General features: G+C 40.9%; 1 protein-coding gene across 1 annotated transcript in view; it reads left to right on the forward strand.

Annotated features, from left to right (window-relative positions):
• Positions 1-301: 301 nt before the first annotated feature.
• LY86 (lymphocyte antigen 86) overlaps positions 302-13109 on the forward strand; it is a 46339-nt gene continuing 33531 nt past the window's right edge. Inside the window, exon 1 of the mRNA XM_050940344.1 lies at positions 302-559. Coding sequence (XP_050796301.1) covers positions 439-559 — 121 coding nt within the window. The 5' untranslated portion in view covers positions 302-438. The remainder of the gene's footprint in view (positions 560-13109) is intronic.

A 13109-nucleotide genomic window follows, 5' to 3' on the forward strand; every position in this document is an offset into this window, starting at 1 on the left:
GTTTTGCAGCCTGAAATGCCAAGTTAAGATAATCTTACACTCTGAGACCCCAAGTACCCAACTACAGCATGAGAATGGAAGTTGGGAGAGATTAAATAGTTATCTATCTAGTTCAACAAAGAATTAAGGCTGCCGAGTGGAGATTTCCAATGAGAAGGTGTTAGTAGATCATTCATCATTAGCTTAAACTAACATGAAACAGAAAGCAGAAGTCTCAACACACGGAACTAACACACTCAGAATTCTGATTAGCCACTTGCTTACACTACGTTGTTTCAAGCTGTGAGCCTGTATTGGATCATTTAATCCTTGTGCAGGTTAATATTGTAACCTCTTACAGTTGTCACAGTCATTGGAGAGAGGAAGTAGAAAACTACCCTCCTCGCCTTGGTGACAAGAGAGAGAAATAATTACAGAGACCACCTCACCATCACCACCATGAAGATGCTTAATGCTGCCATTCTCATTTTAGTCCTGTTTTATCCCAGTCTCAGCACAAAGTGGCCTACGCACACAGTCTGCAAGGAGAACGATTTGGAAATATATTACAAAAGTTGTGGTGAGATCTTTAAAATTCCATTTTATATTTACAAGGAAAATAAAGTTGTTACTGCATACCAGGGAGGGTTCCCATTCCAGGTGATGAGTGAAAGGGTTAAGTTTCTGAGCAAGCCCTGATTTTCTAGTTGGAATGAGCTTAGTCCTTCAGTTTTTTTGCTTCATAAAAACCTCCTGCTGAGATCAAAGATAACAGGGAGAGGAAGCAAGTCATGTAAATTCTCCGAAGATTAATAAATAGCTGCCAAAAATAGAGGTAATTTGGCACAAAAAGATTGTGCAACTGGAATTTTTGTCTTGAAGTTAGACAAAACCCTTTAATCTTCATCCTTCTTACCCCTCTTGTGAAATCGAGGCAGGAGGCTGTCATGGCATAGATCTACTGTTTTCCTAAGGTAAAGTTTGGCTGTGGAGGTGCATGTTTTCTCTTCTCCCACTTAGAGTGACAAGAGACCTGGTGTGACAGTAGGAAGAAATCAGGCTGTGGAAAGTTGCTACCATGCTTAGCTAGACTGCAGCAGACATGCTTAAAAGAGGCATTTCCTGTGGACTGTAGGTTTGTTCTTTAAATCTGTTGAAAAGGAAAGGAGCAAACGGCGCTGAAATAGCTGAAAATGAATTCACTGAATAGTGCTTCCTTTTCAAGTTGGTTGCTTTGCTGGCCTTGCGTCTCTTCTATCGTACTAATCTGCTTTACTATTGGGACAAAGGGAATTAGATTCACAGACGCCTCATTCATATTACGCACGTAATGTGAAAAGTGATTCATGGCAAATGAACATCCTAGAGTTTGTTTTTCCAGTTCATCCAGACACAAAGGGTTCCCCATGAGGCTTTCTCTCCCCTGCAGCTCTCCTGCAGCTTTGCAAATCCATTAAAAATAAAACCAGCAAGTGGCAAGAGAAGTAAATAAATATTTGTAATAAAATCCTTAACCAGCCCATTCCTATGAGAACAAAATCAGGCTTCACGTATTATAAATGGATCTACTGTTTTAGGAAAAATTTAATTAGATATTGGATGGAAGCTTTACCGTTACTTTTATTTTAACAATAACTTCTTGTGTGAATTAATTCCCTCCCTCCCCCCCGACATGTCTCCGTTAACAAGTAGCAGGCTTTTACAGAGGCAGTGGGCTAAATTTCAAGTTGCTTTAAATCGTGAGAAGAATTGCTTGCTGGGTGCATGTCAGTCAATGATTCTCCTACCTATCTCAGCTTATTAGCCAAAATGTGTTGATTTAGAGCATACACCTCAATTGCTGTTTCCCCATACACAGATACTTTCGGCCAGAATAATTATTTATATTGAGAACAGCAAACAAGAAAGAACATAGTTAAGGTCCTCGTGACAAAGCCCCATTCTGCTCTCACATTCATGAGAATCAGGCATAGCTTTAGAAGGCAGCGGAGTTACACAGGTGTAAAACCAACGTGAGAGCTAAGGGCACATCTAGACTTCAAGCTAGGGGTGCGATTTCCAGTTCAAGGAGACATCCCCCACGGTAGCTCTCATTGAGTGAGCACACTCAAAACAGAATGTCGCTGCGGTAGCATGGATGGCAGGAGGAGCGAGCCACCCCGAGTACCTGCTTAGGGTTTCAGACATGGGTGTACTGAGAGAGGCTCGCCCCTCCCGCTGCTCGCACCACCATGTCTACACTCTGTTCTTAGCGAGCTAGCTCAATCTGATGTCTCCTTGTGTTGGAATTTACACGGCCAGCTCGAAGTGTACATGTACCCTAGGTCAGCTCCAACATGTATGAGCTTGATTGTCCTCTCACTGACACTGGGGCAAACCAGGACTAATTCCAATGAAAGTAATGTCGTTACTCCGATACAAGAGACTGGCATTGGTGAAAGGAGAATTGGGCCTTGTGTCTCCACTGACCTGAGCTGATTAAATATATCTATATCTATCTATCTATCTATCTATCTATCTATATATATAAACTTTTTTGGACAAAAAATGGATTTGACTAAGATTTTTCATTTTAGTAAAAAGTTTTGGGGTTTTCAACAATAGACTACTCCAGGGATATATAGTACTGGCAATGCAAGAAGCAACCTCAGCTTTCTACATGCAGCTGTGTAAAGGGAGGGGGGCTCCCTCACCCTGGATTTCTCTTTGCAAGCAGCCCTTGCATACTCTTACCCTAGCTTACTTTATATATAATGTTTTATGCAGCTTCATGTTATATCACCATAAAGTTTTTCCCAAGGTTTCTCATAGTGTGAAAGGGTGGGACGAGAGGTTTAACCACTCTGAGATTCTGGACTTCTTTGCCCTTCCTTCCAGCCCTCCCCTCTCCATTCATATCTCCCATTTAACAGGCACCAGCTGATGAGATGAATCCCCTTCTTAACTGGTTGATCACTCCTAATCACCTGTCTCCCAATTTGGCCCATGCAGGGATGCTTACAAAGTGCACTGATTTGTGAGCTCCCGCCCAAGCTACTCCCACTGTGTCAAAAGCCCCTTCAGCTATTCTCATCTTTCATCTGTGTTGATAAATTGCTTTCCCAACGGACCTTCTGGTGCTAGGTCTAGAATATCTTTCAAGCCAGGCAACTTTGCTTGTTACACTGCATAGACTTATGAGATATTTCAGATGTAGTAATGCCCAGAAACCACAGGGCTGCTTGTCAAGTCAGAAGGATAGCTTTTCATGGTGTCAGTGTGAGGTCAAAGGTTTGGAATAAGAGCTTAAGTAGCTGCCTAGCCCAGAAATCCTGGACGTCGGTGGAGTGGGAATAATAATAAGTACTGCTGTACATGACAGGCATGTTCTCCTGAATGGCAGAAGAACATTAAAGGTGAATTGCAAAGCAAAAGTGGAACATTAATTTTAACCCCACAAATCCAACTGGGAATATTCAGCCCAGAAATAAATGTTAGCCAACCTCTGTAAAACTCTTCTCCCTCATTCCCTCCCAGTCTGAAAGACTCAGGGTACTTCCTCTGAAGAAATCCCAGAATGCATCATTCTGTGACATCAGATATGGGTTACAATAAGGCTATTAGGGTGAGATCTTGGCCCAACTGAAGTCAATGGAAAAACTCTCATTGATTCAATGGGACCAGGATTCATCCCAGCTATTAGTGATTTTACATCCTGGGATATTAACAATGCTGGAGGAAAAACGAAGTGGATTTCAGGAAGTGAAAGAAATTTTTAATTAAATTAGTCAAGATTTTATTTCTGTGCTCAGTGCCCTACACAGCCTGATTAATGGGACTTAGTTCCAGCATATAAATCTGGTATTAAATGTTCATTTTTGCTTTGCAGTTCTCCAAGATGGCAACAAAAAACTGACTAAAGCCAAAATAAGGTCAAATGTTACTACGGTGAGTGCAGTGTAAGACCTAGACAGACAACTGAAGATAGGTGGAAGCAAAGAGCAGCTCAATTAATGACAAAGAGCCATGAACTGCAAGAAAGGCACCCAAAAAAAATAAGAAAAAAAATCCTGATCAGTAATTCCATAGTGAGCAACCTAAGCTGAGAAAGCGGTGGCTCAGAGAAGTAAATACGCTGCTACACTGTCTCCCAGATGTAACACCAATACTGTGAGCATGTGGGATAACTAGGGATAACTATAGAGTCTACCAGGGTATAAGTGATCAAAGTGAAGGAAGATCGATCATGACCACAAATCACTTTAGAAACCTTGGAAAACATATTAAGACAGAAGTAACCCAGGCCATTGTCTTGAAGATCCTTCCAATTCCAAAAGCAATCAAGAGAGAAGAATTATATGGAAGACCAACTGATGCATGTGCCAGGAGTGTAGAAAGATTGATTTTGCATTTATTAGAACGTGGAACAATGGCAAATTGTGTTCGGCAGGATTTACTAAGTCAAAAAGGATAGCTTTCATATACTTCAAGTGATTTGGCATTCACTTGCAACATATGAAATAAGGCAAAAGGAATTAGGAAAAAATTAAATGTTTTAACAGGCTCAAATGTCTCTCTCGTATGTAATATATATTCAGTGTCTACAGAAACACAAGACAGGGATGAGATCCAAGGTCCATTTAGCTTTGTATCCTGTCTCCGAGAGTGGCCAGTACCAGATGCTTCAGGAGTAGCTATAAGCGTGCTGCAGGAGGCAGATGTGGGATAATTTGCTCCCACATTAAATCTCATCCCACTCTCCAATAGTTTGAAACTGGCATAAACCCTGAAGCATAGAGGTATAATATCTCTTCCACAAGTTTTATCATTCATTATATATGAAACATGTAATAAGAACTCAAAGTTATCACATGTGAAGCTTCACTGCCAGTTTAATCACTTGTTTATTACTTCATAGTCTATCTGAGTGCCTGTTTTATACAGCTTTTCAGGAAAATCAGGCTAGAAACATCATAATATTTTAAAACTCTTTGACTCAGTGCCTGAGTGAAATGGCAATTTGACAAAGTGACTAAAAGCTTCAGTCTTTTAATCAAGTGGTTTGTTGAACAGAATAGGCCAAATTCTCTCTCAGATTCCATGGGGATGGGCACATCAAAGAAATAGAGTTAAGGCCATCCCTGGTGAAAACATCATAGATTTCAGGGACTTGGATTAATTTAGTCCAACTACTGAAACATCGGTCTAGTCTCCAAATAGTTGAGAGTAACTAACATACCCTCTTTGGGGCAGGGACTGTCTCTCTGCTCTGTTTGTACAGAACCTGACACAATGAGGTCCTGGCCCATGACTGGGGCTTGTAGGGTCTACAATAATACCATTTTTATTATTTGTATCTGCCTTGTGATTGGAAGATTAACTGCATTTTTACTCTTGGTCCCCATGCATACATTCCTGGATATTAGACAATATTTTGTTTAAGAAAAGGATCACTTCCACAAGGGAGAGGGCTTCCAAGAAGCAAACTGCCTGGCAGACAAATACAGTCAAGTGATTCTTACATTGTTAACACCATTTTGCTGACTAAGTGAAAAAGAGGAACCATAACAGAAGAGTTTTATCCAGAGATATGAAAGGAATCTGCAACATGAAAGTTTGACTGTGATCCCTTTGTACTTCAGAGTGACCTCTACCATAATACCGTTCTTGATCTCTTCAGTTTACATTTTAAAAGGCAATTCTCTGGGGAAGGGGAGGAGAAGGTAATTTAGTTAAGTGCCCTGAGCAGATTTCAGTGCTATTCAAGTGTCATGCTCCTACTCTGAAAGTGCATGCAAACAAAGCTGATGGAGCATAACTCTGACACACCCATCAGCGGCTGCTTATAGTGTGTTTATATAACTGTAATTTGATTAGTTCATGTTAATCAGCATTCTCAAGTGTTCCAAGGACACCGTCCTCAGAGAGTACACTAGCCACTTGCTGCTATAGATATCTAAGGGGGTAATGTATTTTCCAAGGGCTTTTATTACATAGTTTCTTGAAGAGTCTTATGGTTAGCCAGTGTTTGTACAACTATTCTATGTTGGTGTCAACACTTGGAGACAACTAGTTTCAGCTGATTGAACAGCCCCTCCTAGACATACATCCTCAACTGATTAACCAACACCCAAAAACCAAGGTCCAGATTCCAGAGAAAACAATAATAAAAACAAATGATAATAATAAGTAAATAAAAATATTTCAGAGTTCATTCAAAAGCATTTGGAAATCCAGATTTGGCCCACAGTCCACTTATTGACTACCCCTGTTCTAGAGGATGGGATAGATGTTTTTAACAACCCTCATCTCCAACTTGGAATCTGGAGGCTCTCTAGAAAATAAAGAAATGGGTATATCAATTATTAAAGACTTAGCTTCCAGTATGTATTGAGCAACTACCAGGGAATTTCAGGGAAAGTTTCAAAAGGGATGATACAAAGCCAATATTTGGGTTGACATCTGGAAGGAGACCCAGACCTTACAGAAGGCCATAAGGCCCAACTTGGTTTTCTCACTAGCAGAAAGAGTGTTTAAATAAGAAGCTGATTTCATATCTCATATCTGGCTTTTTCTTTAATTTTTTCAAGTCAAATCAGGCCCAATGTTCATGAACTGAAATTTCAGGAGAAGGAGAAGGTAAACAAACATATATATAATCTTAAATTCAATAATCAAAATAGTCAAGTGGGCACACTTTATTTGCAGCACAGCAAATTGCAAACAGTACAAAACTGCAACCTCTTAGGAGTGGACTAAGGACTCTTAGCAGTGGACTAAGCATACGCTTAGAAAGCCATTTGCCTGAAGTTTGCCATATTACTATGTAAAGGGTTGAGGAGGAGCACAGTGAAGTTACAAGTAACTCTACTGACTTCAGTTGACTAGTGTAACACTAGTCAATACAGTTACTCTGGTGTAACTGAGTTCACAGTCTGGCCCATTGTGCTTCAAATAGTTAAAATGAACTGGCACATGAAATTGCAAGCCCATTAGCAAGAATTTTTAATGAATCTGCAAACTCAGAGGTTGTACCGTATGACTGGAGAATTGCTAACATAGTTCCTATTTTTAAGAAAGGGGAAAAATGTGACCTGGGTAACTACAGTGTTGTCAGTTTGACATCTATAGTATGCAAGGTCTTGGAAAAATTTTTGAAGGATAAAGTAATTAAGGACATTAGGGTCAATGGTAATTGGGACAAAATACAACATGGTTTTTAAAAAGGTAGTTCGTGCCAAACTAGGTAACAGATTTTTTAGACAAAGGAAACACAGTGGATCTAATTTACCTTGATTTCAATAAGGTATTTGATACGGTTCCACATGGGGAATTATTAGCTAAATTGGAAAAGATGGGAATCAGTATGAAAATTGAAAGATGGATAAGGAACTGGTTAAAGGGGAGACTACAACGGGTCATACTGAAAGGTCAACTGTCAGGCTGGAGGGAGGTTATTAGTGGAGTTCCTCAGGGATCGCTTTTGGGACCAATCTTATTTAATCTTTTTATTACTGACCTTGGCACAAAAAATTGATCTCTCATGTTTAAGAAGGATGAAATTAAAGTTGAACAGGTACAGAGAACGGCTACTAGGATGATCCGAGGAATGGAAAACACGGTTCCACATGGGGAACTGTTAGTTAAATTCGAAAAGATGGGGATGAATATGAAAGTTGTAAGGTGGATAAGGAACTGGTTAAAGAGGAGACTCCAGCGGGTCGTATTGAAGGGTGAACTGTCAGGCTGGAAGGAGGTCACTAGTGGAGTCCCTCAAGGATCGGTTTTGGGACCGATCTTATTTAACCTTTTTATTACTGACCTTGGCACAAAGAGCGGGAATGTGCTAATAAAGTTTGCGGATGACACAAAGCTGGGGGGTATTGCTAACACGGAGAAGGACAGGGATACTATTCAGGAAGATCTGGACCACCTTGTAAACTGGAGTAATAGTAATAGGATGAAATACAATAGTGAAAAGTGCAAGGTCATGCACTTAGGGATTAATAATAAGAATTTTAGTTATACGTTGGGGACGCATCAGTTGGAAGCGACAGAGGAGGAGAAGGACCTTGGGGTATTGGTTGATAGCAGGATGACTATGAGCCGCCAATGTGATACGGCTGTTAAAAAAGCAAATGCGATTTTAGGATGCATCAGGAGAGGTATTTCCAGCAAGGATAAGGAGGTGTTAGTACCGTTATATAAGGCGCTGGTGAGACCCCATCTGGAATACTGTGTGCAGTTCTGGTGTCCCATGTTCAAGAAGGATGAATTCAAACTGGAACAGGTCCAGAGACGGGCTACTAGGATGATCCGAGGAATGGAAAACCTGCCTTATGAAAGGAGACTCAAAGAGCTTGGATTGTTTAGTCTGGCCAAAAGAAGGCTGCGGGGGGATATGCTTGCTCTATATAAATATATCAGGGGGGTTAACGTTAGGGAGGGAGAGGAATTATTTAAGTTTAGTACTAATGTAGGCACGAGGACGAATGGGTACAAACTGGATATTAGGAAGTTTAGACTTGAAGTTAGACGAAGGTTTCTAACCATTAGGGGAGTGAAGTTCTGGAATAGCCTTCCGAGGGAAGTAGTGGGGGCAAAAGACTTATCTGGCTTTAAGACTAAGCTCGGTAAGTATATGGAGGGGATGTTATGATAGGATAGTTTAATTTGGGCAATTGATCTTGGATTATCACCAGATAGGTCTGCTCAATGGTCTGCGGGGAGATGTTGGATGGGATGGGAACTGAGTTACTGCAAAGAATTCCTTCTTGGGTGCTGGCTGGTGAGTCTTGCCCACATGCTCAGGGTTTAGCTGATCGCCATATTTGGGGTCGGGAAGGAATTTTCCTCCAGGGCGGATTGGCAGGGGCCCTGGAGGTTTTTCGCCTTCCCCTGCAGCATGGGGCATGGGTCGCTTGCTGGTGGATTCTCTGCAGCTTGAGGTCTTCAAACCAATTTTGAGGATTTCAATAACTCAGTCCTGGGTCAGGGGTTGTTATAAAAGTGGATGGGTAGGGTTCTGTGGCCTGCCTTGTGCAGGAGGTCAGACTAGATGATCATATTGGTCCCTTCTGACCTATGAGTCTATGAGTCTATGAGTCTAAGTGTTTACACCACAGAGGCACAGCTGCAGCACTACAGCTGTGCTGCTGTAGCATTTCTACTGTAGATATGCCCTTAGTAGAGTCCAGATCAGTTACTCTTCCCATCCCCCAAAGGTCTTTGCCATATGAATTGAAGGTTTCCTGAGGACCAAATATACAGTGTTTACAGCTCCAATTTTTTTTCTTAATAGAAGCAACAACATGAGCTGTCAGATATGAAGCAGATCTGTAAAGCATGGGATCATATTTTATAAACCCAGAATGACTATCTTTGATCACTCAGTAGTACCATGCTAACGGGTTATCTTCTTTATTAATCTTTGCAGCAACTTTAATTTTACATAACACCAATTTCTGCTTTTCCCATCACTCCAAGTTAAATCACATTGCTGGTCTCTCTCCCTTGGTATATATGTTATCTGAACATGGACTCTCTTTTTAATTAAAGGAAATAAGCTTGCTGGGAGCTTTAGCTGTTAGGGAGAAGTTAGTGGGTGGGGAAAACTCTTGTTTCCTGCTTCTACAGGGTAAATGTTAAATCATGCACTTGATAAAAGAAGGTTCTCTCTCCATTACTCATTGTTTTATGGCAGCTAGATTGAGTCAGATGCTTCATAATTATTTATTTATTTTCCTCAAGCAGTCTCCTGTAATTGCTTTTGTTCCTGAATTATTCCAAGCCACATGAAACCAGCTCCCCACTGGTCTTTTCTAGCATCGAGTCCTAATGGACAACAATCAAAGAACTAGAGTTTCCCTTGAAAATGTTTTCATTTGCGCTATCCATAATACCTCGGTGTGACAGTTTGAATGCCCATCTGGCTCTTGATCCCCAGAGAGATGACTCATCACATGGTGTCAGTCCTTCCTCCTTATTTCTAGTTGCTATATTGCATTAAAAGATAGTATTTCCAACTAACTCCTTTCCAACGTAGGCAATTGCTGTCGCTGCCACAGGGACATTAAGGGATCGCAAACAGTAGGGGAAGTAGTCCACAAGGCAATTAATATTAAGATACGGTTCCCTCTATGAAAAAGCATGGGACTACCCAGACATAATTAAACAATGCCAAAACAGTATTCTAAATTATATTTACAGAGTACAATGCATCAAGAAGAACTGTAAGGAGCCTGTGATTTTGTTAAGACATGCAAAATTGGAATATTTTATGGTGGCCAGGTTTAGTATTAAATAGGTGAGCCAAAGTTATACCAGATATCCAGTAAGACCTTGAGATTAGCTTTCTTTGTTGTGTGAAGCGGAGGTCATCAAAAAGCACATCCACCTCATATGAATGTTAAAGACCAAGAACTGAACAATGGTATTTTGTGAGCAGTCTCATGGTAAATTTACTGTTTAGGTGTACCACAAGATACACCTTCTAGAGACCTCCATTCTACCTCATTTAGAGAATGTTGCACATACAGGCTTTAGTATAGCTCTCAACCCTCCAGAGATGCCTTCAGTTACCATGAGACCCGGGCTTTCTAAATGGGAGTGGGCTCCCCTGGCAGATGTACAATCAGTTTACAGGAACCATCTAAAATAATCCAGAAAAAAAACCTCTCTAGGCTCTGATATCTTCTCATCCAGGAGGAGGATGGGATTCACTGACTTCAGTGGGAGTTACAACAGCATAAAACTGGAGTAACACAGTGCTAATCAAGTCTGCTTAAGAAGGAGATTTTAGTGATGCTGACCCTGCTAAGCACTAAACACCAGCCGCTCCTGGATGTTATTTGCAGAGTCAAGAGAGCTTCTTATTAGACATTTGAAGAACTGCCACAAAATGAATTTCATATACTGGCCTTCTTTTCATCTGAAAATGAAAGATTTCTGTGAAATGATTCAATGGCAGGTAGTGCAGCAAGTCAAGCAGTTTCCTTAAGGGTCACACGGTGCTGATTACAACTTATTGCCCCACCTCTGTGGCTGATTTCAACCCATTCCTGGAAAATGGGACACATCTGGTATATTTACATGCAGCCAGACACTATTGTGCATAATTAGCAATACAGTCCGACATCCAGAGTGCTGTATGCATTTCTAGCCACAGGACCCTTTGTAGGACTCTGGTTCTATTTCATACATGAAACAGGACTGATTCTCAAACCACTATGGCAAGCATTGATGGTCAGCGACATACAGTGATACCTTCCATGTGTTCATTAAACAACATGACTACACATTTGTCATATGTGATTTATTCTCTCATCTGCTTCCCAGAGGGAGAAGTGTGTGGAGTGGAGGTTCTAGTTTTGGTACAGTGCTTTTTGCTTTATGTTAGAGATGGCAACGTCAAAGAAATGGACCTTGCACTTGGAACAGCGAGTGATGCAGTTTGTGATGGTCCTTAGGTCCTGGGGGAGTTTGTTCCACAATCTCAAACCACCACCACCACCCCCTCCCGGGAAGGTTCAAGCTCCCACACTGATGAGCTTTACTCTTATTGTTGCGAGTTTCATTGTGCCAGAGGAGGGTAGTTGCTGACCAAGTTCTTTGTCCTGGAACTTTGGATGAACCTTAAATATTCTTGGCCCAGGTCATAGAGAGCTTTGGAAGTAAGGACTGAGTCCTTGAACTTCATTCAAAATTCTATGGGAAGCCAATGTAGCGAGTAGAGGACACGTTTGAAGAATCCTTCTGTCAACCTAGCTACCATCTCTCAGAGAGGTGGATTTACTACAGCGACTGAAGAATCTCTTTCTTCACTGTAGTAAGTGTCTATGCTGCAGCTGTGCTGCTGTAGCGTTTCTAGTGTAGACATACCCTTAACCTCAACCTGTTTTTTCAAGCTTTTATGAGCAACTATGAGGTCTAGAAACTTTCCCTTTTTCAATTCTGATATAATCACTTGACTCTAGGAGCTGGGACCTCAGGCATAAGCCTGTATGTAGTGTCCACACTTAATCCAGCCCTTTTGTACATAATTGCTATTTGCAAATGTTTGATACTCATGAGTCAGAATGACGTTAGCTTAAATATCAGGAGCTAGCTGAAAAAAAATAATGATCTTAGCTTAAATATCAGGAGCTTTAAAAAAATACATTTTTTAGGATCTTCTGGGTTTGAAACTTTCAGTTGCACGTTTTCAAGCTTTTATCTGCAACCAGAATGAGGACTAGAAATCTACTCTTTCAGAAATGAAAGCTAGGATTCACACATAATCACTTGTCTCATAAGGGGAGAGGCAACTCTAGATTTAATCCTGAGTGGAGCGCAGGAGCTGGTCCATAAGGTAACTATAGCAGGACCGCTTGGAAATAGTGACCATAATACAATAGCATTCAACATCCCTGTGGTGGGAAGAACATCTCAACAGCCCAACACTGTGGCATTTAATTTCAAAAGGGTGAACTATACAAAAATGAGGGGGTTAGTTAAACAAAAGTTAAAAGGTACAGTGACTAAAGTGAAATCCCTGCAAGCTGCATGGGCACTTTTTAAAGACACCATAATAGAGGCCCAACTTCAATGTATACCCCAAATTAAGAAACACAGTAAAAGAACTAAAAAAAGAGCCACTGTGGCTTAACAACCATGTAAACCAGTGAGAGAGAAAAAGACTTCCTTTAAAAAGTGGAAGTCAAATCCTAGTGAGGCAAATAGAAATGAGCATTAACACTGCCAACTTAAGTGCAAGAGTGTAATAAGAAAAGCCAAAGAGGAGTTTGAAGAACGGCTAGCCAAAAACTCCAAAGGTAATACAAAATGTTTTTTTAAGTACATTAGAAGCAGGAAGCCTGCTAAACAATCAGTGGGGCCCCTTGACGATTGAAATACAAAAGGCGCGCTTAAAGACGATAAAGTCATTGCGGAGAAACTAAATGGATTCTTTGCTTCAGTCTTCACAGCTCAGGATGTTAGGGAGATTCCCAAACCTGAGCTGGCTTTTGTAGGTGACAAATCTGAGGAACTGTCACACACTGAAGTGTCACTAGAGGAGGTTTTGGAATTAACTGATAAACTCAACATGAACAAGTCACCGGGACCAGATGGCATTCACCCAAGAGTTTTGAAAGAACTCAAATGTGAAGTTG

This window comes from Gopherus flavomarginatus, chromosome 2, assembly GCF_025201925.1.
Source record: "Gopherus flavomarginatus isolate rGopFla2 chromosome 2, rGopFla2.mat.asm, whole genome shotgun sequence".
Lineage (NCBI taxonomy): Eukaryota > Metazoa > Chordata > Testudines > Testudinidae > Gopherus > Gopherus flavomarginatus.